This window comes from Drosophila suzukii, chromosome 3 (assembly GCF_043229965.1).
Source record: "Drosophila suzukii chromosome 3, CBGP_Dsuzu_IsoJpt1.0, whole genome shotgun sequence".
Taxonomy (NCBI): Eukaryota; Metazoa; Arthropoda; class Insecta; order Diptera; family Drosophilidae; genus Drosophila; species Drosophila suzukii.
Genome location: NC_092082.1, coordinates 3,527,055 through 3,546,980, shown reverse-complemented (window position 1 = coordinate 3,546,980; position 19,926 = coordinate 3,527,055). Strand labels below are relative to the sequence as shown.

Below are 19,926 nucleotides of genomic sequence, written 5' to 3'. Positions count from 1 at the left end.
TGCTTTTCACAAGAGTTCTTTGAACATAATAAATATTTTTTTCTTTGCGCCTATGGTAGAAGTATAGCCAGCTAAGAAGTACTACCAACGAACTAAGAACAAGCCTCTAAATCTTTCGACTTCTCTTTATTGACGCATCGCCTTAAACAATTCCAACTAAAAATTTCCAATCAACACAGACAATTGCCACATTTCGCCTAGGCAAAAAGACGCAGCTCGTCGCGCGCCTCGATGCACTTGGGCGGTGATGGAGTCTCGAATTCGCCCAACTCAGCGTCGTAGTAGAGGGCAGCGCGGTAGGGACGCAGTTCCCATGGCACCTGCTGCTCCATGGTGGTCAGCGTGACGCCCAGATCCTCCAGCGTGGGCACTCCGGTCAGAACCTTATCGGTGACGGCCTCGCGCTCGATGCGAGCTGGATGCAGACCTCCGATGGGCGTGCCGGGGCAGATGAAGCTGTTCAGCTTGGCCTTCAGCAGGAAGGTGGGGTCCCAGCGCATGTCGTAGCGCATGTAGCCCCAGCGCTTCTGGTCCTTGCGCATCAGACGATGGAACCAGTCGACCAACTCACTCAGCTGGTAGCGTTTGGGTCTAAAAGAGATATCAAAAATTATAACATACCCTTATGTGATGCAGAGGACAACTTACCCCACAGCCTGGTAGATGCGTCCAGCGCTGTCCGGATCCTTGGCGGCGTTGATGATGGCCTGGGCTACGTCCGAAACGTAGACGGGCTGCTTCACCGTCTTCTCGCCCTTGTGCCACAGTGGCATCGAGCGGAACTGACGACGCCAGATGTGGGCGTAGTAACGCAAGAAGCGATCCTCGGAGCCGTAGATATCCGCGGGACGGATGATCGTGGCGTTGGGGAAGGCGTCGCGCACGCGCAGCTCTCCCTCGTACTTGCTCTTCAGCCACTCGCTGCCGCCCTTGACGAACAGGTCCTTAGGATTGGCCTCCACGTTCAGGGAGGACAGGTGGATGAAGCGCTCGACGCCAGCCTCGCGGGCAATTCTGGAAAAAAAAGAAGAATTGTTTAATAAATAAGCTTTCGTTTGGATTTGTCTCTTGTGTGAACGAAAATGATGATTTGATACCATCAAAATGGATAACATTATTGGCCACTATGCGTTACAGTTTCAGTTTTCTATCCCATTTAATTCCATTTTTCCAATTTTTGTATCCTCCTGATTGTCAGGACTATTATCCATAAGGTTTTGATGACCCACTACTGTTGGCTTATCATATTCACCTGGCGATCCGCTCAGCTCCGTTGACATGGACATCCTTGAACTTGAAGTTCTTGGTCTCAAAGTCCCTGCCCACCAGGTTGATGACCACGTTCGAGTGCTTGACGGCTTCCCGAATGGAGGCGGGATCCTCCAGGTTGTAAAAATGGAAGAGAACCTGGCCGAGATCTCCGGTGACCTTTAGGCGGATCACATCCGAATCGTCACCGCGATAGGGCAGGATCATCTGGCTGCCGGATTTGCCCAGTTTGTTGCACACATAGCGACCCACAAAGCCGGTGGCTCCGAAAACGGTGGCAACAATCCCATTGAAACTGCTTCGACCGCCAGTTCCGCGCTTCATGGCAGCCGGATTCGTGGTCTTCAGGGGACGTGGACCATCCTCCGGAGGAGCAGCAGCGGCGGAGTATCCACGCAGGCACAAAACTCCCACCACGCCACTGCCATGGTGCTCTTAAGATCCGGAAATTGACCGAGAGTTAAGCAAAAATTAGCCACAACATTGGTGCAAATCGTCATATTACATAATTTGTTTGCCAGGCGGTTTTCGGCCGCAGGCGACGGTACTCACTGGCCAGCTGGAGATTGCGGGTTAGTACTATGGCGGCCATTTCGTACCGGCGCAATGGACCAACTCGATAGGGTAAATTATACGCTTAAAATCCTATTCTATTTTATTTAATTTGCTCCCAGCCAGTGTGACCCCTTCTCGACCAATAAAATATACCACAGTTTGATGTGTAATACTGAAAAAATACCAAACATAAGAGTGACGTGTTGTCAATTGAACAGGGTTACCAGACTGCAGAAAAATATATGATTTGGAAAGTAACGATCTTTTTGTTGGATTTTTTTAAATTTAAAAACATTTGTTATAAATATAAATATAATTTATTTAACATACTATTTACAAACTTACATCTAAATCGTTTTATTAGAAATAACTATTGGTTTTATAAATATGTACAAATATGTATGGTAGGTACTTTAGGCCTAGTAAAAAACGTCACAAAAATTTGAACAAGAGTAGTAAATTATTTGTAATATAGAGCAGGTTCCGAACATTTAGACATTACCAACCTTGTAGTGGTTATCTTATTTAATCATTTTGCATTAACTACTCTGCCAACTTGCTCTTAATTTATGAATATTTTTCGACAAATAAGACATAAGCTAACCGTGTCCCAGTTAGAATGAAACTGCCTTGGCAGTCATACCGCCAAGTTTTTATCTAATGTGCGTGGTTTAATTGCAATTTGCAGGCCCCCGGATCGTTTAATTCGGCACGGCTTGGATTCGGTGGACAAAGAATTCAGTTTGCAGTCGCCCCCGAGCTGTAAACCCGAGAGCAACGCACCTTGAAAGTGTTATCTGTTCAAAATCTGTCAGCAAGGGATTAAGTGCCGTCTTATCAACACCCGATAAGCGGTTGAACAAAAGTGAGCGTGTGGTAAAATAGTTGATATGGATACACATTGTTGCGGTCAAAAGTAATATCACCTCTAGTAAAATGTCGTCGTAATTAGAACCAGAAAGTTTTAATATTTCAGATATTCTTTTGTTTAATTTATTTGGAAATGTATCTTAGTTTGTATGTTTGAAAACATCAATATTAAATGTAGTTCAAAACATTCATATTGAATCACCCTGTCTAAAAATACTTTAATTTATAGAGCAATTTTATTGTGTTTAGTTGTGTGTTTGATACGCTAGATCAGTGCGTTTGACAGTTCTGGATGTATGTATGTATGTATGTACATAATTCCGCAGTGATTAGTTAATGTACATATGTACAATGTACATACATGTAAGCAACATAAGAATATTGTTGCTGCCCCATAATACGATAACGTCAATACATATGAATTTAAACATGTACAAACAAGCTCTTCTGTTCTCCTTATCTTCCTCTCGCGAAAATACAAACTTACCTGCTCTTTTTATACACCTATATACCCTCTCCCCTTCTTTCTTCCTCTCTTTTTTCTCTATCAGCTGATTATTTTCAACCTGCTCACGCACTTTTTCCACCCACACACAGTATCGCTGTTGCTTTCTCCCTCTCTGGCGTTATCTCTATGGCACCCCTCTCCACCCTCTGCTAACACACACATGTGCAGTTTACGCTCACTTTCAATTTGCAGGCATTTCGCTTTGTTTTGCCGGCTGTGGTCATTGCTATTGTTGCTTTTTTTCGACCACCTCTCTGGCGTTTTATACCCTTACAAAGGTTATCTTGACTTTTCATACACTCAAGAAAAAACACTTCTCTCGATCTCAAAAGCGAGAGAAGATCGTTTTAATTCCAATATTTCGTCTCGAAAAATAAAATTGAGACTCCTTTCATCTCTATTTCAAAACCTCAAAAAGCTCGAAGGCACGTTTGTTTTGATATCAAGAACGTTTCTCCTCAAATAAGTATTGCGAATTCTCAAAATAAGACCATAAAGTCTTGATTTTTTTCGTTCTCATTTTGCCTCTACGGTTAGAAGACATACCCCCTTAATAAAAAAAAAGGTTCCCTTATCGGGTTTTTTGGAAAAACAGATCTTATTAAACTTTAAAACTAGCTTTCCATAAAAAAGAAAATTTGGTTTCTTTTTATAATTATACCCTTGAATTTTTATTCCCAATAAAGCATCTTGCATTTTTAGTGATAACTGAGAAAGAGTATTACAAATTCGGCTAGCCAAGTAATAGTTTGCCTCTCATTTAGTTTGCCATATATTTCGCGTCGACTTTTGCGATCATTCGTTTTTGAGCCGTGCTGCAGTAAGCACCGCTCCCAAATTCGCTCCCGAAAAAATCAGCGCGTGTGCCTGAAAATATTTTAATGTACGTGCGTGTGTGCTTTGTGTGAACAATAATAATAATAATAAAATAGGAAAAGCCAGATTTTCCAAAAGCAATTTAAAGTGGAGCGGCCATAAATAGGCAGCGTACAAGGAACCCGCACGTTTTCCGCTTATCAAAAACCAAGAGACGGTAAATTTCCAGTTCTAAGCCAAAATCCCACATTTATACGAAGGGGCTATACTGATAAGAGGGTTTTTGGCCTTGTGAGATATTTTCGACTGCGTATCTGGGTCCAGGAATCGAAAAACACGCCTTAATGCCGCACTTTTGGATATGTGTAGATATATACTGATGACTGATTCGTTAGCAAGCAGACTGCGAATCCATTTAGCAAGTGATTATTAAGACGCCTCGCGCCTCTTGGCACCGATGTGAAAAAATATTACCCGAAAATATTACTAAAGCTAAAATAACGCCATCTGCCTGCGGGGTATAAAAATAAGTTCGATCGAAATTAATGCTAATTAAGGGTTATATCTGTCTACGACTGAGATTGAGCTAAAAACAAATTCTCACTCCAAGCTAATTAAATGCAAATTGATCCGGGCCTTGGTATATGTTCTGAAGAACCCAGCCGCGTTCCCAATATTATAAACAATTATCAACCCGTTAGTTGTGGAAAATGTAAACAAGCGGAAGGGGTCAAATTAATAGAAGTTGTTGAGAGAAATAGGCATTATAAAGTGTTGTAGATATTATCCATCAAAAAAAGAAGCTACAATTCTACCTCACTAAATATATTTTATGATCCTTAAAAATTTTAACTAATGTTTAAGACAATGTGAGTATAGTTTATTTTTTAATTTCACATTTTAAATTTTCCAACATTTATTTAAACTATAATTTCGACCGCAACTGTATGTTTATATATTTTATTCAATTTTATTTTTACAAAGTCGAGTCATTAAGTGTAATTGAAGTGGGTCTTTAGTAATCAGCATTAATATCAATTTGGGTATTATTTTAATGGGTTTATATATCATCAACAAAACCTCACATGTCCCAGTTGATCACGTTTCTGGTGAGGATGCAGGGAAAGTGCTTCGCTGGGCGTCTCATTCATGGATGAATGTATAGGCGCAGATCTCACGTAGATCGTGGTGCATAAAATCGTAATTAAAATACTTACACTTCTTTGTTTAGTTTAATGGGAATATTTCATTGAATCGTGGGCCTCAGCACTTGTTATGTACAGGTGGTCAGGGCTGTGCCGCCTTGGCTGCAAATACATAATGAAAATTTCAGTTTCATTAGTCAGTCAGAAAAGCCAGTCCAAGTTTTAGTGTAGTTTAATAAGATTATTTTATTGATAAGATAAAATCCCTAACTTTTAAATAAATCATGTTATTTAATCTACAGAATTAGGGAATTTTTAACATGCCTATTAAATAATCCTAGGTTTTTAGGGGAAGATAAAAAATTTCACTAAAGTCGAAGTTCTATAGAACTAGAATCTAAATTTACCTATTTCACCCAGCAACATTTGCCGGTAGCAACATATTCTGCTATCAACATCACCCATCAAATCCCCCGCCTAGCGATGGTATTTAAATCTACCCGACGACGGGTTGTTTTCGATATTGTTTTGAAAATAATCCTTATCAGCGGACCTGTCCAATTCCCATTCGATGAGATAGCGATAGGGGTTGTGTCTAGTCATCTCTGTCTGCTTATCAGGTGTCTGCTTTTGGCGCGTTCGAAATGTGTTCAAATATGGCTCATAGGCAATAGCTAATTGCCAGCGACAACAAAGTAATAAACTATTAAATGCACACTTCGTCTGAGGCCCAGTGATAGACAAACACAATATTGATAGAATTTTAAAATAAATCAGCTCATTTTGTGTGTGTTCCCTTGTAAATTAGAAATTCCAGGGGCATCGGCGACCTTGTCGTCGTGTCTGAAATGGTTAAAAACATTAGATAGGTGCTGTTGACTGCTTTGAAAACAGGCCAGGGACCCGCATAGGAAATATGTTTTAATTCAATTTCAACAACCACGCAAAAAGCTAAGTACAAATGGTTTTTGTTGCCAAATTTAATTTGTATGCAAGGCAATGGCCCAAACGAAAACTCAAACAAACAAACAGAATTAATGCACCTGATGGCAAATCAAAACAAAAAACCAATGTTATTGGTCCCAAATTTTATTGCAAGCTCAGCTTTTTGTTGATATTTTCAATTGATGGAGTGAGTTGTTGCATTGATCTAATTGACCATCGAGTTGTCAACTGTTGGCGCAGATTTACGATCTGGATTTTACCCAAGAAAACAAAGCCCGGATTCCAGGGTAATCAAATATTTTGGAATGTCGTAAAAAAAGGTAGTTAACCCATCCTTAAATATTAAAAAAACATTTTGAAAATTATTTTATCAATTTTGTTTGAGTAGAACTGAGGTTGTTTTCTATATTTTGGTTTAAAATACCACTAAATAGCATACCAATAAATTTGAATCCTAGTGTTTTTATTTACTTTCAGTGGACCCACCCTCCAAAACATAATGTCATATGCCACCTAAATCGCACCACATTTTATCTAGAGGATCACTTCGTTATCTTCTTTATCCCCTAGCAACTACAGCAACAAAAACACAAACTTGGGTTTCCAATGCCTCAGTATCTGTATCTATATCTCCGCTTATCTTTTGTTATCTCGTGTTCGAGCCCCTGTTCCAAGGCCCTCTACCTCCCACCATCCACCACCCTCCACTTACCTCCCATTTCGAATGAAAATGAAATCAAATTGAGGAAATGAACATTTAGCGGCTGTGGCAAGTGGAACAACTGGGAGATACATATAGTATTTGAATATCCATGCAAACACATGTCTGGGGGAGTAACTAATTTGTTTGTTGCTACCTGTCGAACATTATCTTGGTAATTGTTATTTTCACAATGAATCTGTTGGAACTTTGGCAATCGTTCGATTGTTTGCCGGGGTGCACAATCCAGTGCCCCCGAGGCGCCATTTAACGCTTTTGTACTTAGCCTCTTATTACATACATGCCTTCTGTATGGGGGTACCTAAAACAATGGATTATATCATTTGATCGATTCCAATTACTTGCAAATGCACGTGTGACAATTTGGAATGCAATTGGCTCATTTAAAAGTCGCAGGGGGAGGTTGCATCATTTAATAAAATAGAATGCCGGTTGACAGTGATCATTTGCGTAGTATACTTATTGAGCATTCCAGGTGGAACCGACAGATATAAATCAGGAATCGGTTGATGCAGATAAGGGATGGGTTCTGTATTGCGGAATATAACAATGATCTCATGCAGAACATACAATAAAATGTAGATATTAATTCTTAGGAAAAGGTTCTGGAAATAATTGTTATAATGCTTATGTTCTTGGTTTTATTCGGTGCACTACGTTTTCTTTTCTCTAGATCAATTCAAATACCTAAAATTCTAGCAAACAATGAATTCTAACCCGTTTTATCCTCGAGTTTTCTTTAGATTGCCCATTTGGATAATCCAAAAACCATAATTAAACCGCGACATGTCCCTCGATAATTACTTTACCAGAGGGCACTTAACCATTATAAATACCCAACCGAATAGGGCACAACCTTGGGGTTACATTCCCCCAAACAAACAGAGGGGGCGGCCAACAAACAATCGGTAGCCATATATCCACGATCACGTAAAGTTACGTCAATGTCGCAGGCGATCGATTCGATCTGAGATACGCTGAGGTAGCGCACAGGTAAAACGAACCCATTTAGCATCTTCATTTGCATTCAGAAGGAGGAGCTAAAAACCCAGGCCCATGCCCACATGATGATCATGATGGTGATTTGCATACTGAACCCTAAATATGGGAGGTTCAGCTCGGTTCAGTGCAGTTTCGTTCCATATTGGTTCGGTTCATTTAACCCGCATTGGGCACTTGAACTTGACATAGTTTGGTTGGGGTTTACTTATTAATGGGCTAATAATAGGTGTTGTATCTATTGGTAGGTGTATTGGTGGTTTTTAACAACTTTTGGGAATAGGTTTTAAAAGTTATTTATAATTTAATTTATTTCGTAGACTTCAAACGGTTTTATTACAGCAGATAATATAATAATATAATAATTAATAAACTTTGTAAAAGATATCTTTTCTATTATTTCTAAACTGTCTTAGGGAACAACATCTTCCATTCTCCAAAACAAACAGACTGTCGGGTGACAAGTTTAATAAAAATACGAATTGTAAATTTGTATAAGCAATAAATGAAGTCAATTTATATAGATCACACCCAGGGTAGTTCGTTGTCAGGTGCTGACCTTTCCGTCCGCCATTTCCGTATGAATCAAATATTTAAGCAATCAATTCTCACCAACTTTCGATGCTCTCCCACAGATAATGCCGGTGAAAGAGATTCTCCAGCGGTGCAGGCCGATCCCCCTGTACACCGTACTCATACTTTCGATCTGCTACTTCGTACTCCAGCTGATCCTCAGCCACCTGACCCATGGACTCACACTCCTGATGGCCTCCCATCACAATTTGTGCAACATCTTCGCACTCGGCGGCTGCATGATCACAATTAAGGTAAGTGGGGCCAGTCTTTGGTTGAGGGGGTTTTCAAAACTCTATTTATATAACACGATTTTTTGCCTAGCTACCCGTTTTAGCACTCAAAAAATAGTTTTATGATTATTTCTTTTCAAGTATACCAAATATTTTAATCATACTTTAAAGGTACTAAGAAAAAACCAAATCTGATTATAAAGGTGCATCCTTACTATTCAATTTTCTTTTACAAAATGCTAATGATTTCCTAATTTAGTTTTACTTATAATCTATCTGTTTTTATCTACAACTTTAAAGCTTTATTCGCACATTTCTAAAATTTCCCAATATACAGCAGTAAAATATTAAATACTTAAATCAGTTTTTCTGTGATTGCTTTGAAAAATAATTGTGTTGCCTGGGCAGTTTTGAATTATTTTGCTTGCCGGTATTACAATTTTTTTGGCCAGGAAATGTCGCGTGCTGGTGCAAAGTCGATACAGATGCTGGTGCATTGAACTTTTATTGTGGCCAGAAAGGCAAACCACAACAAAATGTATCGAACGCATTCCAAACACCTTTTAATTTTGCGGAGAACTGGTTTCGTTTGGATTATTTCGATAATATATGGGCGAACTTGCGAAATATTTATCTCATTCCTTGGGAGTGGTTCTCTTAGTTATTATTGAAGCTTATCAGCCAATTTAGTGACTGTTTTCATTGGGCTTATCAACCGATTGCTGTATAATTGCCTGCTCTACTGGTGTAATGCCAGTACGCACAGCAGGTGACATGAAATCAGGTTGATTAGACGGAGATATGGAACGACTGTGTAGACACACTCATATTGCCTTAGTTTCTTCGATCAGATACATCGAAATGGGTCACCTCTTTTATGGTAATCGTCTGGTAGAAAGCGAAAATGGTAAACGATTTTGGATCAGATAGTTAGGAATGCTTGGTTTCTATAAGAAATTATATATATAGCATTATTTACTGATAATATTATAACTTGAATACTGATATCTAATTCCTGAACCTCTTTCTTCATTTCAATTTGCCACGCATTGATTTAAATTCAAGGTGAATACTTCCAAAGGCAATGTCCAACTAAAAATTTATGGAGCAGTCAACGCTAATATTTTGTTATTGAATGGATGCAAAAATCGTTGCCGCCATGGGAAAGCGTGCCAAGCACGTTTCGCAAAAGACAAAGACGAGGCCCAAAAACCGCAGAAATCAAACAAGACTTGGCCAAAAATCGCCGAGTTACAGAGGGGGCCAAACACCAGAAATCGAAAGCTTCCCAAACAGTTGACGGTGTTGTAGGTGTGGACAGTTGTGTGGGCTGATTTTCAGCTTATATAATGGGGCAGACGGACGATCAGCGAAGCGTTTAAATAGCTGCCAACCATTGTAGATGGGCCAATGCCAATTGTTATGATTTGGCTTAGAAAGCATGACGAGCATTGAACATTTTCATTTGATTCTATTTTTCTAATTTAAACAACTTTGTAACAAATGGGACAAAAGTAGTCGGTTTGGTCTCTTCAACATAGATTTTTATAGTTACATAGGACTAAGTTTAAAGAGAATAATTGTACGGTTTCTTAATAATGAGTTGAAGAAAGATGCTCTTTTTCTGAGTCCCAGCTGCGGAAGGTTTCTAAACCAGCTGTTAAAATGTGAAGAAGTCGCAATCGAATCTTGGGAGCAATAAAAATGTTTTAAATTACCTGAAAACCATATAAAACAAAAGTTAATGTATCTTAATGGTCCTCCAAATATTATCTAACATATGTGAAAACTATGTTATAGAATACTTCAATTTAATATAGATGTAGATCTACGATTATACTAATACATTACCATACTTCTTTTTAAATTCTTGCAGCATAGTAAACAAAAACCGGAGGCCAAAGATTCTCCTCTCGTTCAGACCAAGTTAAATGGCAATGGTTCCGGGGTGGTTGTCAACGTGGCCGAAACGGAGGCCCAAACCAGGGCCAAAAGAGAGTGCCGGGAGCAGAAGCTGCGTAATACCTTTGGCTGGGCCAGGATTGATATCTTGACCATGCTGATTGTCTTTATTATCCTGGCCTCGTTATCCTTTTCGCTAATAGTGGAGGCTCTGCAGACTCTAGTACACATCGATCACCAGGATACGATGCATCTTCCGATACCCGTGATGATGCTGGGATTCGTGGGCCTCATCCTGAATGGACTGACATATCTGCTAATTGGAGGATACACCCTGCATCAGGGAAGTTTTCTTCACTTGACACCCGGAGGAAATGTGGTCCTCGAGCGTCCCATGTCGAGCAATTTGGACCTATCCCTCACACCGATGCAAAGGCAACTCAGTAAAGCCCGGAATGATCGTGAGTTACGAGAGGAACTGGAGACGGAAGTGGGTAGTGTTTACTTCGCCACCAAACGTCAGGGAGCCGTGGAAATGCTACGCGATGTATCCAGTACCATATTTGTGATCGTTTGCGCCGGCATCGTCTATGTGGCTGAGGATGAGCAGCATACGGCCAAGTTTATCGATCCCGTGCTCTCCATTTTCTCCTGTATCCTGCTGGTGACGCTCAGTTATCCCTACAGTAAGTGGTCTAAAAAATAAAACATAATGATTTGAACATTTAATTATATTTATTAGTGATACAGAGCAAATTCTTACAAAGTAACACTGCTATTTCGGACAATTTAATAGTATTGAAAACCTTTAAGAGCTATTTGTGATTGCATAATATTAATGTTTCTTAATATGTTTATAAAGAATACAATTATTCAATTTTGACTAATGTATTTGTTATTTCCATCTCTTCTTTAGTGAAAGAATCGTGCCTGATCCTTCTGCAAACCATTCCTGGTTCCATTGACCTGGAGATCTTTGAACGAACACTAGTCACCAAGTTCCCGGAGATTATCAGTTATCACGACTTACACATATGGCAGTTGGCGGCCCACCGATATGTGGCCACCATACACATCCAGTTCCAGAATCCCAAACTCTACCTCAAGACCATCGAACAGGTGCGGGCTTATTTCCACGATCAGGGAATCGGAGCGGTCACAATCCAGCCGGAGTTCTATCCGTCCACCAATAGAAATGCCTCTGCCTCACTGGAATGCCTGATGCAGTGCCAGGCACCAGAATGCATCGAAAAAGTTTGCTGCAGGGACTCCCGCACTGATCTCCGCGAGATTTGTGATGCGCCCGGAGGCAGAAAGTCATCTTATCCAGCCAAATGTGAAGGCAACGGACACGATCACAGCAGGATCAAATCCAAATCCTGTGCCGAACTAAGTGCAGTGATTGTGGAGAAGCCCAAGGAACTGGATGCAGCTCAGTTGCTAAGGGGACAAGATCAGGAAGTGGCGAAATCCATGCCCAAGCTGCAACATACATTATTCGACGCGGAAGAAACTGGTTTGGATATTTCTTTAATCGAAGCTGATACAGCCAAATCAATGGACAGTCCACCTCCTCCAACGAGTAGCGATTGATTCACCTTCAATAACTATAGTATTGAATCAAGGCTTAACGATTTTAGTTAGTTCTTAAGTTAGTTTACGAATTTTGCCATATAGATATATGGATATATAGATGACGGAGCTAATTTCTTAAGTGTGACGCTTAAATGCACAGGAAACGAACACTTGTCCCAAGAGTCAAGAATTAGAACAAAATGACAAAAGGACTTTTGCTACAGAAAATTCACAACATTTTCGTAAAACCAAATGTAACTAGACAACGCAAAGGCATAGAATCATTTTTAATATTAAATCGTTGATTTTTAAACTTATGTAAATACCAGGTACCAATTCAACAGTATCAAACGAAAGTGACTTTATCTAGGTGCTGTATTCCTGGCTCTCTTGTGACAAGAAACTTACTAAAGTTTTCCCACCAGTTGCAGTTAGTCTACGAGTTATATGTTTTAAGGTACATTTACTATGTATATGTTGGACTATACATGTAAGTCAAAAAATTACAACCGAAAGATTACAAAATATATATTAATTTGTCGTGTCATTAGCTAAGCATTCTCTATAAATACATGTGTATAAAAATATTTGGATTATGCGTTTTTCAGATCTGCTTAAGTAATTTTAAAGCGCAAATTCAGTTAACAATAGGGTTCTCTCAAAGATTCCACGGCGGGTATTAGAATACATATTTAACAATTTCTCGATATCGGAACAGGTCAATTAGATAAGGCTGTGAGTAGATACAACATTTGTGATTCACACAGGGGGACAGACCACATAACTACTTGTCTTCGCCTCCGCCCAGCAGATACTCCAAAGCGAAGAGCCGTATAATCAGCGCCAGGTTGTCCGTCGTCGCATAATCGATCACGCTGGCGTTATCGTCCGGTTTGTGCCACACACTTGGAAAGGGCACCGGTATAATGTGCAGGATTGGCACGTTTCGACGCAGGAAGGGAATGTGATCATCCTCGATCATGGAGGAGCGCATGGCCTGCGACTGGAAGTAGCGCCTGGGATCGTACTGGGCAACTCCACTGCTGGCATAGCGCTCCAGGAGCTCCATCTTGGCCAGTCGTGTCTCCACGGACTGGAGCCGCATGTACCAGGACTCGGTGTTCTGGAAGAAGCTATAGAAAGAGGGATCGGGGGCTCCTAGAAGATCCAGCAGCACCAGTAAATCTATTCTATCCAGTTTTCCTTCACGCTGCCACCTTTTGGCCAGATGCCGTGCTCCGTAGATGGAATCATCGGGTCCCCATTCCTCGAAAGCCTCCTCGCCGTCGAAGAACAAGAGCATTAGGCTCAGTTTGCTCTCCTTAAGGGGCTGCAGTTGATCCTGCAGGACCTGGGCAAGGTTTAGAAGCATGGCACAGGGCACTGCTGAATCGGTCGCCCCCAGGAACTCCACGCCCGGCATGTACTTGCTATCGTAATGACAGGCGAGCACTAGATATCGTTCAGCTTTTGGATTCAGCGTGGCGATGATGTTGTGAAAATGCAATTTGCCCTTGATGGGAGCCACGTCATGGAAGCTGTCCACCTCCACATCCCAGCCAAGATCTCTCAAGCTCTGGACTATGTATTGTCGCACTATGCTATGATTCCCCGTGCCCACAACTCGGGGTATAAGTATGTTGTTGATGGCCTCCCTCAAGTGTAGTTTATCGGATAGATTGCTGTACTCCAGGAATCGGGACTCGGACAGCTCGCTGGGATTGTATGATTTCTGTTGGGGATAAAGAAAGGGAACAAGTTTAGCAAGCAGCTGGCAAGGGGCACACTTTGGTGGTGACCTGTAATCTCCCCACGAGATTATCCTGCAGGGAGGCCGATCTTTGGACAAAGGTGGCTATCAAAGCCGTCTGCACGCACAGCGTCCACATTCTAGCGCTTCGTTGGAGCATATTTCACCGACTGACTAAAGACTACGTGGCTGAGAATTTTGTTTCGGCGAGTGGGGGTGTTTGGCTCCAACAGGTGGTTCCAATCAATAGCGGCAGGTGTGCGAAGAGTTCCAAGGACGTGCGTCTGCGGCACGGTTTTGCGGCCGTCTGCGGCATAAGCTTGAGACTGTGGCGTGTCTAGTGATTTATCATCTTAGCCGATTCTTAGGGCCAACTTGTGAAGAACAAAACAACAAGGCATGGGCGTATTGAAGTGGTTTTAATGGGGGTATGTAATGTTCATACATTTAAATGGACATTAAATACGGTATTAAAAGGTCTAGTTGATTATCTGTTTTATAAATTCCACATATTTTCGGTAAGTAATTTAATTTTCATTCTCCTAAAAATATTTGCAATTTTTGACTTCTACCCCTCTTAAGAAATATAATAGCTGACGCCCATGTTGGGTACAACAGCTGTTCCGCATTTCTAGCAAGTGGCAACGCCAGGCGTGAACAGGTGGCACCCCCACAAGTTCGGAGCTCTAGGAAAATTTAATAACGGGGGATATTAAGCAATGGTACCTATTGTTTTGAACAAACGTACAATTATTTATGTATTACTCGGCATTGCCAAGAAGCAGAAAAAATATTTTGGATACGAATCAGTCAGAATGCTTATATTTTTGATATTTTTGTTGCTCAAGTATGGTATTGCAAAGAATCCATTTATTTTGTAAGCTCATATTAAAAAACCAATAGTTTTTTAATGTTCAGTCTTAATTTTGAGAAAATAGTATGTTAAGATCGTAAACTAACAATAATTTTACTGCTCCCCCTTCAAATATAGATCCCCAAAAATTTATATTCTAGCTACGGTCCACCTCTAACCTTAGGAATATCCACCAGCTCGAAGCAAGCGCCCAGATTGTAGATCTTTTTGCGGGGCCTCGGCAGCAATCTCTTGACGGCCTCCATCAGGGAATAATTTCTGAACAGCACACGCATTTCACTTATTTATGTCTTTTTTAATACAAATTATGCACATAGAACACTAGACAACACGTTTTCCACGATGTTATCGAAACTTATGCAATGGAAAACGATTACACACGGTTTACAGGCGACTTTCTCCTCCCTCGCTGGCATGTAAACAATTGTATCTACAGTATGTATGTACAAGAGTGATTTTCCGACCTATAGTTAATGGAAATGGGGAAACAGTCCGGGTAGATGAGGATTAGTCCGTTTTGGAGCCCTTGGAACCGGGTGCTCCGAAGTAGGCCCTGTAGATATACAGCCCCAGAGCAAGGTGCAGAGCCACGACCGCTCCCACGGCAGAGGCTATGTTGACTTTAACTTCGGAGATGTTGAGGAATTGATCCAGAACGAAGCCTTTCAGGACGAAGAAGGTCAGCACGGGCAGGAAAACGATGAGCATGCAGTAGAAGAGCACTGTCTTGAAGGAGCTGTAGTCCTGCGAGTCCTGGAAATCCGAAATAAACAAGGGATTAGACAGCCGGCAAGTGGAGTTTACGTGTTACTCACATGCGACTGCTGCAGGGTTTGTTTCGCTGTGCCTCCGTTGCCACCGGCGGCTTTCTTGGTCTTATTCGACATTTTGCTAGCTAAATAATACCCGGATTAATTGACAAAAGCAATAATTTCTTCTAATTTCGGGTTTTGCTTTGACCTGCCATTCGGTTATCAGAAATATTTGACAAATCACAAATCACATGATAAAATGGTAGTACCGTTGGTGACATTAAATATACTAGAATATACCGTGAGCATTCAACTAGTCGTTATTGTCAAAATTCATGTATTTTAAAAAAATATTTAGTTATATTAATATATTAAATTTACTAAATGGATTTTTAAAAAATTATTTTTGTAATATATTTTCTTTTTTCGTGGTTTTAATATATATTCCATTGTTTTTACTAGTTTGTTTCCAGTATAATAATTTGTAAAAAAAAAATGGTGTAAAATATATTTGTGTTACAATAAAACAATATACAATATAATTTAATATCTCGATGGATTACCAGTTACCACTATTTTTCTGACCGCAGCTGTGTGTCGCTTCAATCTTTAGTATTTTCCAGTATTTTCCCCAGGGCCGAACGCCATGTTGCAACACCGCCAGCGCGGTCACACTGGAGCGAAAGGAAAACAAAAAAAGCAATCGCGAATCAAAGGCGCACGCGGCAAAATGTAAAACTTGCTTATTGGTTTATTTTTAACAGTTGCCGTCATCGCAGTCGCATTTTGGCCGAGCCGATTGCTCGCGCGTCCCGCTTGCGTGTGTTAATTAAATTTATTTCAGCCATTGCCCATTGCTGCGTATATTCGGCGGTAATTAGCCAGCAAAATCCATATTGTATACTGAGTATACCATATAAAAAAACGCGCCTGCAGTTTGCCGCACGGTTTCGTACAGTTGAGACGCGCGTTTTTTTGTTCGACATTTTTGGTTTGGGGATTTTCCACTGCAATCGGTGCTGCGATGGTTTTGACGAATTTCGAGTGCTGGGCACATGGCGATCCGTCGACAGCCGCCAGTTTCGAAACCGGAACACTGCGTCCTTCGATGGATCCGTTTAACCCACGTGCAGTCCCCTTCATGACCACCGACGCCAACAACAATAGTAATAACAATAACAATAGCATTGAGGGGCAGACGATGCCGGCAGTCCTGCCCCTGGAAATGGAGGTCCTGCGCTGCAAGAAGCGCCTGAATCCCGGCCAGGATGCCGATGTGGACCAGCCGGTGTACACCAAGCGATGCCGCTACGACGAAGCCGACCTGGCCGCCCAGTATTGCAATGGTAAATATTATATACATATTATAAATATCTTTTGGGATTTCAAATTGCAAATTACAAGTTTACTGTACTATAAAAAACTCGTTAAAAATTAAAAACTGAAAATCCCTATAATTAGTGTTATTACTTAACTAGTATCCTATTAAAGACCGTAAATCAATAGTTTTACAACCGTTTTATGGTTACTTCATATATTCCCATTAAATCATTTATTATTATGGCATTCTTAAATGTTTATCACAAGTTTATCACTTTCCTATATACTATTCTATATGAATTATAAAAAAATCATTAAATTTTTTAAATTTTCTTAATTTCTGTACTGAGCAACTTGAACAATATAAGAAACTAATGTGACTATTAGATATTTATTTAAGTCATTTTTGTATTTGCGAATTTAAAAACCGGAACACACCTGATGATTTAAGCTGTAATTTCATTTTTAATCATTCGACCTTGGGCCATATGGCCGGCTTAATTAATTGGCGTTGCGTGAAAAGTGTCGTAAAGCTTGTAAATTTACAAAATCTGTGACCTTGCGGCCCATTTTCCTTTTCTTTGCGGCCCTCTGTGACCTGTGTTATCAGTTCACATTTATTCGGTGCGATTTGTGCTATCGCCGACATATGGAAACCACCGTACTCAAGACGATAAGCACTTGACAGCCGCTTAATTTCAGCAAAGAAAAAAAACCGGCTTGACAGTCATTATATCGCTGTGTTTGCCCGACTAAACACACGACAGCCAGATGGGGTTTATCTGGAAGGGGTTGTGGAGATGAAGGAGTAATTCTTCTTACCCCGCGAGTTTAATCAATCTGCATTCGCAAAAGTGTTTCAACAATAGAAAAAAAAACAAAGGAAAGGCAGTGTGTGGGTGGAACCATGTATGTATAGCCGGTAAAAAAAGTGTGTATATCTAGCGAGAGTGAATCAATAATATACACCCTTGCCGAGGGTATACTCAATTTTTTAACAAACATGGTAACAAAATATATATATACACGTTTAATTTTTACTTTAATTTTTTTTAAGGTTTCTTCTGTTTGTTTTTTAAATATTTTTAACTATTTCTTGTTAAATTACAACTTTCCATGTTCATAATTTGCGGTCTTCGTTTTAATTTTGTTGCCTTGTAGTTCCAGATTGTTTTGATAAGGTATCAGCTCAAACAAAAAGCAAAAAAAAAAAGTATCTCAGAGATAAGCAATGACAACAGCGGCAACACGCTGCTCTGCTTTGAATTGGTTATAAATAAACGATCGGTAATTGGGGCAAATATCGATAGCGTCAACGTGTTGCATTGCATTGCCATTACACCGAACAAAACAATATGATTTTATGGCTTGAATATTATTATGGCTAATGAAATGCTAGTAAAGTAAAATTCAAATTGGATTTCGTGGTGGCTTATAAATATTCATTCTTATAGAAATATTTTCAGTGTGATTGCACTTACTAATCGGTTTCTCCTCCAACTTGCAGATTTCTTTTCACTGCCTGCCACACAAGTAATTGGAACACAGGCCTGTTTGATGGATTACGAGATGCAGGCCACCGGCGGCATGATGATGGAATCGGAGACGAGTTTTCCAGCACAGCAGCAGCAACAACAGCAGCAGCAGCATCCACGCATTCATCAGCATTATCAAGGTCATTTGCATCGCGCTAACCGTGATGTGAGTCGTTGCATGATGTCGCACATGATTTAGGGGCTTTCGTTCAAACGCAATATAAAATGTATATAACCCAAAATGAACATGTACTCTAAATAGAGAAAAACGCACAGGAAACACATGCAACAATTCACCGAGCGACGCGTCTCTCTTTGTTTTTCAAAAAGCCAGCAACTTATTGAAATATTCGTATATTACTCAGAAGCCAAATTAACGCAAACAAACAATTTTAATGTAAATGAATTGCAATGCACATGCTTAACACGTACCAAAAATGAAAATCTGTAAAAGTAACAATCAGCAATCAAATGAACCATTAAGTATTTTATATAAATTGTTACACACACACCCCATTGTACAAACAGAAGCTTAATCCAACATACTTTGTAACTAAGACGTTTGAGTACTGTACTTAATTACCTAAAGAAATGAAATACTTAACAAACTTCAGTACGTAAGAGTTAAACCTGCGAAGCATTGCAATCAGCTAATACAAAAGCAATATAGATTTAAGTGAAATGTTCGATCAGCTTGAAGCGATTGCTTAGAGCCTTCGCAAAGTGTTGGAAATGTATATTTGACATGTAATTCCGCAGATTTGAAGTTGCTGATCCGTAAGACTAGTTATAAATTACTTTTAAGGTCTATCACCATAAGTTCAAATTGCCATCAAATTATACATTCAGATATATTGATGACTTTAGTCATTAAGACCGCAAGTATATATATTTTTGTTTACTAATATTTTAAAATAGTTTCCTTTTTTCACCCATTGGATTTTGTTTTTTATTATAATTCGATTTCTTGACAAATTATTTGTATTATAAAGTAAATTCGAAAGCAAATAACAATTTTGAACTACTTGAAACATGAAATTGATATACACATCTAGATTAATCAGACAACTTTGAACATTAATGAATGAGAATTAAAAAACACTTTGTGAAAGATCTAGAGAGCAAACGCTACATGTTCGAGCTACAAAAGCGGTGTTAAAAATCAAAAAACTGATAGACAACTCTCTCAAATTTCTGCTCGTTTACAGAGTTCGCAGTGCCGCCATCGAAGCAAAAGTCAAGAAAATCTCTAGATCGTATTGAGCAAATCAAATTTAAATCAAAAGGCAGCGAAGCCGAGGCGGACTTGTATATAGCCACACATGGCGGTAGTCTGCATCACTTCCGTAAGCTCAGCAGGTCGGAGCAAGAGGAGTCTGATATCTGAGCAATAGTCCATAAGGCAGTCCAATGTAGCCTCCAGCTAACTCTAAGCGAGCACTGTAAACTCTAACCTAAGTAGTAATATAAGCTTAAAGGTGCTTAGAAATTGTATTTGAGTTCAAATAAATCATAAGCAAACGTTGCGAAGCTCATATCATCATTTTCTCTTAAAAATCGTGCAAGTTAAAATGAATTGACCAA

General features: G+C 39.9%; 5 protein-coding genes across 8 annotated transcripts; 2 read left to right on the top strand and 3 right to left on the bottom strand.

Moving 5' to 3' along the window:
• Window positions 1-107: 107 nt before the first annotated feature.
• On the bottom strand, window positions 108-1,982 carry ND-39 (NADH:ubiquinone oxidoreductase subunit 39). The gene is made up of 4 exons (XM_036816217.2): window positions 1,822-1,982; window positions 1,253-1,703; window positions 649-1,014; window positions 108-591 (listed from the first exon to the last, which is right to left on the bottom strand). The coding sequence occupies exons 1-4, from the start codon at window positions 1,859-1,861 to the stop codon at window positions 198-200; spliced, it is 1,251 nt and encodes a 416-aa protein (XP_036672112.1). The 5' UTR covers window positions 1,862-1,982; the 3' UTR covers window positions 108-197.
• Window positions 1,983-2,532: 550 nt separating this feature from the next.
• Window positions 2,533-12,698, top strand: ZnT77C (Zinc transporter 77C). Of its 3 annotated transcripts, none has more exons than XM_070995862.1 (4): window positions 2,533-2,689; window positions 8,464-8,655; window positions 10,511-11,222; window positions 11,453-12,698. In XM_070995862.1, exons 2-4 carry the CDS (start codon window positions 8,467-8,469, stop codon window positions 12,127-12,129), a joined length of 1,578 nt encoding a protein of 525 aa, XP_070851963.1. In that variant the 5' UTR covers window positions 2,533-2,689; window positions 8,464-8,466; the 3' UTR covers window positions 12,130-12,698. The 3 variants fall into 3 exon arrangements, with proteins under 3 accessions (XP_070851963.1, XP_070851964.1, XP_036672110.2); XM_070995863.1 differs by having other exon boundaries at window positions 2,562-2,700; XM_036816215.3 differs by lacking the exon at window positions 2,533-2,689 and adding an exon at window positions 4,001-4,235.
• On the bottom strand, window positions 12,555-15,034 carry isoQC (iso Glutaminyl cyclase). Of its 2 annotated transcripts, none has more exons than XM_070995864.1 (2): window positions 14,894-15,034; window positions 12,555-13,843 (listed from the first exon to the last, which is right to left on the bottom strand). In XM_070995864.1, the coding sequence occupies exons 1-2, from the start codon at window positions 15,008-15,010 to the stop codon at window positions 12,896-12,898; spliced, it is 1,065 nt and encodes a 354-aa protein (XP_070851965.1). In that variant the 5' UTR covers window positions 15,011-15,034; the 3' UTR covers window positions 12,555-12,895. The 2 variants fall into 2 exon arrangements, with proteins under 2 accessions (XP_070851965.1, XP_016934182.3); XM_017078693.4 differs by lacking the exon at window positions 14,894-15,034 and adding an exon at window positions 13,911-14,278.
• On the bottom strand, window positions 15,010-15,742 carry LOC108013074 (vacuolar ATPase assembly integral membrane protein VMA21 homolog). The gene is made up of 2 exons (XM_017078695.4): window positions 15,551-15,742; window positions 15,010-15,488 (listed from the first exon to the last, which is right to left on the bottom strand). Exons 1-2 carry the CDS (start codon window positions 15,620-15,622, stop codon window positions 15,243-15,245), a joined length of 318 nt encoding a protein of 105 aa, XP_016934184.1. The 5' UTR covers window positions 15,623-15,742; the 3' UTR covers window positions 15,010-15,242.
• A 430-nt stretch (window positions 15,743-16,172) lies between these two features.
• Window positions 16,173-19,877, top strand: LOC108013073 (uncharacterized). Its single transcript, XM_017078694.4, has 3 exons — window positions 16,173-16,833; window positions 18,315-18,482; window positions 19,551-19,877. The coding sequence occupies exons 1-3, from the start codon at window positions 16,512-16,514 to the stop codon at window positions 19,727-19,729; spliced, it is 669 nt and encodes a 222-aa protein (XP_016934183.2). The 5' UTR covers window positions 16,173-16,511; the 3' UTR covers window positions 19,730-19,877.
• Window positions 19,878-19,926: the final 49 nt, after the last annotated feature.

Bases quoted from the DNA above. Each gene is read 5' to 3' on its own strand.
- ZnT77C (XM_070995862.1), top strand. From the start codon at position 8,467: ATGCCGGTGAAAGAGATTCTCCAGCGGTGCAGGCCGATCCCCCTGTAC. The intron at 8,656-10,510 runs GTAAGTGGGGCC...AAATTCTTGCAG, and splicing joins GCTGCATGATCACAATTAAG to CATAGTAAACAAAAACCGGA. The intron at 11,223-11,452 runs GTAAGTGGTCTA...TCTCTTCTTTAG, and splicing joins GACGCTCAGTTATCCCTACA to TGAAAGAATCGTGCCTGATC.
- ND-39 (XM_036816217.2), bottom strand. From the start codon at position 1,861: ATGGCCGCCATAGTACTAACCCGCAATCTCCAGCTGGCCA. The intron at 1,704-1,821 runs GTGAGTACCGTC...CCGGATCTTAAG, and splicing joins CCGCAATCTCCAGCTGGCCA to AGCACCATGGCAGTGGCGTG. The intron at 1,015-1,252 runs GTGAATATGATA...TTTTTTTTCCAG, and splicing joins GGAGCTGAGCGGATCGCCAG to AATTGCCCGCGAGGCTGGCG.
- isoQC (XM_070995864.1), bottom strand. From the start codon at position 15,010: ATGCGTGTGCTGTTCAGAAATTATTCCCTGATGGAGGCCGTCAAGAGA. The intron at 13,844-14,893 runs GTTAGAGGTGGA...TATCCCCAACAG, and splicing joins AGCTGGTGGATATTCCTAAG to AAATCATACAATCCCAGCGA.
- LOC108013074 (XM_017078695.4), bottom strand. From the start codon at position 15,622: ATGTCGAATAAGACCAAGAAAGCCGCCGGTGGCAACGGAGGCACAGCG. The intron at 15,489-15,550 runs GTGAGTAACACG...TCGGATTTCCAG, and splicing joins AAACCCTGCAGCAGTCGCAT to GACTCGCAGGACTACAGCTC.
- LOC108013073 (XM_017078694.4), top strand. From the start codon at position 16,512: ATGGTTTTGACGAATTTCGAGTGCTGGGCACATGGCGATCCGTCGACA. The intron at 16,834-18,314 runs GTAAATATTATA...TCCAACTTGCAG, and splicing joins GGCCGCCCAGTATTGCAATG to ATTTCTTTTCACTGCCTGCC. The intron at 18,483-19,550 runs GTCATTTGCATC...GCTCGTTTACAG, and splicing joins CATTCATCAGCATTATCAAG to AGTTCGCAGTGCCGCCATCG.